Source organism: Protomyctophum parallelum (genome assembly GCF_964188405.1).
Source record: "Protomyctophum parallelum genome assembly, chromosome: 2".
NCBI lineage: Eukaryota > Metazoa > Chordata > Actinopteri > Myctophiformes > Myctophidae > Protomyctophum > Protomyctophum parallelum.
In genome coordinates, this window is record NC_139699.1 from 44076840 (window position 1) to 44081839 (window position 5000).

At 45.8% G+C, this 5000-nt stretch overlaps 1 protein-coding gene across 1 annotated transcript in view; it reads right to left on the reverse strand.

Annotated features, from left to right (window-relative positions):
* Positions 1-5000, reverse strand: part of ush2a (Usher syndrome 2A (autosomal recessive, mild)) — a gene marked incomplete at both ends in the record, with an annotated part of 385038 nt that overhangs the window by 92151 nt on the left and 287887 nt on the right. Inside the window, 2 exon segments of the mRNA XM_083759320.1 lie at positions 2154-2283; positions 2450-2988. Of these exon segments, the coding sequence (XP_083615446.1) occupies positions 2154-2283; positions 2450-2988 (669 nt within the window).

A 5000-nucleotide genomic window follows, 5' to 3' on the forward strand; every position in this document is an offset into this window, starting at 1 on the left:
CGTGCGTGCGTGCGTGCGTGCGTGCGTGCGTGCGTGCGTGCGTGCGTGCGTGCGTGTCTGTCTGTGTTTCAGTCTGTGTTTCAGTGTGGATGTCATTTTTATTTCAGTTCAACACATTTTATGATCATGAATGTTACATGAGAAAATATTAAATATCGCCAAAGCACCTGCATTTCAAGAAGAAGAGATCCTGTGACTTCTAAAAGCAGTTTCCAAACCTTTCCTTGCCAAGAATCCCCAAATAGCCACAGCCTTTTGCTTTTGAAAAATGGCTTTAAATGGCAAAAATGTTCAATCTGCAAGGTCACAGCTTGTGCATTGCATCACATTATTTCGTGAAATGTTGCGATGGTTAAACTGGCAAAAAATATGAATTTAATTTGAATTCATACACAGTATTCTGGACTATTCGTTAACGATGCAAGTTGGGAACAATGCCAGTTGGGTTAATGCACGCCCCGACCAGTTCTGAAATACTCATTGTACCCGTTGTCAGTTGTATTATACCTGTCTGTCTGTGTCCCTTTTATGCCCAATGCCATACATAGAGTTCTGTGTGAGCCATGCCCAAATATGGAGCCCAGGCCAGTCCACCAGATCAATACTATGACCTCATATTGATGTCATCAAGGTACTCCATATATGGGCCATGTATGGGGATATGCCATTGGCCATTTTTTTTAGATTTGACCGACTTTCTCACTCCAGTCATATCCAGTCCCTCTCGTTCTCTGGGATACATACGCATGTCAACCAGTTTAAGGTCGATCCGTTGGGCGGTTCTCAAGATATGCGGGGGACAAACAGATAGGCAAAAACGCACACAGGCAAGCACGCACACACGTACACAGAGCTTTCATCTCAATATGGTCAATCAATCAATCAATCAATCAATCAATCAAAACTTGCTCTCCTCTCCTATAATGTACTTTCCTCCTCTCCATTTCCCTCTCCTCTCCAGTGATGCTCTGAGTATTCTCTGAGCTTGGTTAGAATAAAACCAGTGAAAGTTATGATTGAATGATTATCAACACACTGCACATTATGCTAACTACAGTATACTAAGTGTAATCTACTGTATATACTGTACTAATGTAAAGAGTAATGATAACCGTACATCTCGTAACGTTCCCTTCTCTTTCTCTTCCCTCCATCTACCCCCATCCCCCGCCCGCCCCCTCCTGGTGTGTGTGGGGCCAATCAGAACATGAATTAAGGGAGGATCCATTAATAAATAAAAGATATTCCATTCCCCGCTGTTCTGAATTAATAATGAAACTACAAAATACCAATTAACCCATTTTGAGCGGGAACCCCTTTTGGTGGTTATATACATTATGTTATAATTCAGCTATTGAAAAATAGCAGATCTACAAGCTCGTAGCGCGCCACCGAGTGGCGCGCTACGAGCTTGTATAGGTCTGCTATTTTTTGTGAAAATTTTCGTGAAAATATTTATTTCGGAAAACTGGAGGAATTAGAAGATTTTTTTTTTCTTTCGAGGTCAGGCCTGAATGGGTTAAACACATGATTAATGCCATAATCTATATAATTGCAGGCAATAACTCACGGTGGGCCTAATTACGGCAATGCTTAATATTGATCCCCATGGGGATATGTTGGCGGTGCTTATTTGTTGCTATGACATGTCACTGTTCGGTAATCATCGCTATATAACCAGAGGTTGTTTGTGGCGCTTCCTGGAGATAATCATAAACTATATTCTTAACCATAAACAATAATAATAATAATAATAATAATAATAATAATAATAATATCATTTACGTAACCAATCTATCAGATTATTATTTAATTTTTGTACCATTGTGGTATTCAATATAGTCAACTAAAACAAAATGCTCAGGATTACATTAGATTTCAGCATTCAACGTTATTACAAATCACTGTCCCCAACATGTCAAGATATGTTCTTCAACATTATGCTTAGCTAATCAAAACACTTCCAAATCTCCAGTCTGGAAGTATTATAGGAACAAAACACACGAACGCAGGTCACCGTTTTAGACAACGCTGCCTGCAGGTCGCAACGGGGGATCAATCTGATGAACATAAGCAACGCTATTGGAAGCCAACATCCACATTGGGACAAGTGGACCAGTGGGACGAGTGGACCAGTGGGTCCATGGCTCTACAGCTGGAGTGGGACGAGTGGACCAGTGGGTCCATGGCTCTACAGCTGGAGTGGGACGAGTGGACCAGTGGGTCCATGGCTCTACAGCTGGAGTGGGACGAGTGGACCAGTGGGTCCATGGCTCTACTAAGCTGGAGTAGGACGAGTGGACCAGTGGGTCCATGGCTCTACAGCTGGAGTGGGACGGGTGGACCAGTGGGTCCATGGCTCTACAGCTGGAGTGGGACGGGTGGACCAGTGGGTCCATGGCTCTACAGCTGGAGTGGGACGAGTGGACCAGTGGGTCCATGGCTCTACTAAGCTGGAGTAGGACGAGTGGACCAGTGGGTCCATGGCTCTACAGCTGGAGTGGGACGGGTGGACCAGTGGGCCCATGGCTCTACAGCTGGAGTGGGACGGGTGGACCAGTGGGTCCATGGCTCTACAGCTGGAGTAGGACGAGTGGACCAGTGGGTCCATGGCTCTACAGCTGGAGTGGGACGGGTGGACCAGTGGGTCCATGGCTCTACAGCTGGAGTGGGACGAGTGGACCAGTGGGCCCATGGCTCTACAGCTGGAGTGGGACGAGTGGACCAGTGGGTCCATGGCTCTACAGCTGGAGTGGGACGAGTGGACCAGTGGGTCCATGGCTCTACAGCTGGAGTGGGACGAGTGGACCAGTGGGTCCATGGCTCTACAGCTGGAGTGGGACGAGTGGACCAGTGGGCCCATGGCTCTACAGCTGGAGTGGGACGGGTGGACCAGTGGGTCCATGGCTCTACAGCTGGAGTGGGACGAGTGGACCAGTGGGCCCATGGCTCTACAGCTGGAGTGGGACGAGTGGACCAGTGGGCCGACTGGGAGCAGTGGGAGCTGTTCTTATATAGGACCGGTTAACAGAGGAGTGCCAGCCAGGGAAGATGAATAATGGCATATTAAACATTAAGGATGGGGAGTTGTGAGGCAATTATTTCTGCTCATATTTCAGTGAAAACACTTAGATCCGTCCATCCATCTTCTCCTCTCTCACTCTGTCTTTCTTCTCTCTCTCCTCCCTCTCCTTCTGTGTCTATGTCTCCGTCTCTCTTTCTGTCTGTTTCAGTCTGTTGGCCTTTCTTTTACTTCTTACATTCCCCTCTCCTTCTCTCTCTCTCTCTCTCTCTCTCTCTCTCTCTCTCTCTCTCTCTCCATCCTTCTCTCTGTTGCCCTCCCTCCCTCCTTCTCTCTCTCTCTCCCTCTCTCCATCCTTCTCTCCCCTGCCCTCCATCCCTCCTTCTTTCTCTCCCCTGCCCTCCCTCCCTCCCTCCCCTTCTCTAATGCTCCAGGCGTAGGTGTAAGTGGTGGTTTGAAATCACTGCTAATAATGGATTAGATTTATCTGGTGGCAATTCATTAGAATAACACTGGACAGGGAAAGGAAACGCACGTGCACGCACACGCACACGCAAACACACACACAAACACACGCACACGCGCGCGCATGTGTATGCAATCATTCTGTGTCTGATTGTGAGAGCCATGCAATGAACAAACTAAACAGAAACATAATCACACACCCTGATAGGCTTGTGATACTGCACTGTTTGTGTTGCCACCGTGCCTTTTTTTGAGGCATTTACGTTGTGTTTTATTATAGCATGCAAATGTATAACCTATAGCTATACCACTTGTGGCATTGTAAAACACATTAAGCGTGCGGTTCCATTACGCAACAATAAGGTCCTCTCTAAATTATTTGTATTGTGTTTAGTTTTCCAAGATGGCCGCAGCACCAGGAGGGGGTACTGGGGGCTAAAAGGGTTTCTGCCTCGGATTCTGGTTTTTGGAAACGCCCCACCCAGCCACTGCGTTAGTTTTACTGAGGTTAGGTTTAGGTATAGTTTACTGAGGTTAGGGTTAGGTATAGTTTTACTGAGGTTAAGGTTAGGGTTAGGGTTAGGTTTAGGTATAGTTTTACTGAGGTTAGGGTTAGGTTTAGGTATAGTTTTACTGAGGTTAAGGTTAGGTATAGTTTTACTGAGGTTAAGGTTAGGGTTAGGTTTAGGTATAGTTTTACTGAGGTTAGGTTTAGGTATAGTTTACTGAGGTTAAGGTTAGGGTTAGGGTTAGGTATAGTTTTACTGAGGTTAGGGTTAGGTTTAGTTTTACTGAGGTTAAGGTTAGGTTTAGGTATAGTTTTACTGAGGTTAGGGTTAGGTTTAGGTTTAGGTGTAGGCTGTCAATCACAGCGACTGGCCAGTCACAGCGCACCATTTACTCAAACCCGAGGCAAAAAACCATATTAGCGTACTGGGGTGAACAGGTGGGGTCGACATATGCCCTTTACTGGGCTGCGTTCACACATTCAACACACCTGTCTTGTGTCTGTCTTGGGTCGGTGACGTATCGCGGAGCACAGGCGAAGGGGGCGCTTCCATGCGCCACCGTCTATGACATGCCGAACCGAACTGCGCACGGAGCGTGCGCTGACAACCACAAATGTATGATATAGATTAGACATTAAAGCTGCTATAGAGCGTCGCAGTCCCTCCCCCTTTCAGAACGACGAGTGGCCCATGAAATGATTCTCCATTCATTTTCTCCATATAGACTTTTTAAAAAGTATTTATTAAGACGGTTACGCCGCGGACAAAGCCAACTCGGATCGTGACGAATCATGACAATAAACACAATGTTTTGGACCAAACAAAGAATTAGAAAGTAGAAGAAAACGGCAGGTTACAACACTTTTTTTGTTGTTTTTCTTCTTAGTAATTATTTGTTTGGTCCAAAATATTGTGTTTGTTGTCATGATTTGTCACGACTCGAGTTGGCTTCGTACGACGCCTGAAAGGTCTTTAAATAAATACGTTTTGAAAAGCCTACGGAG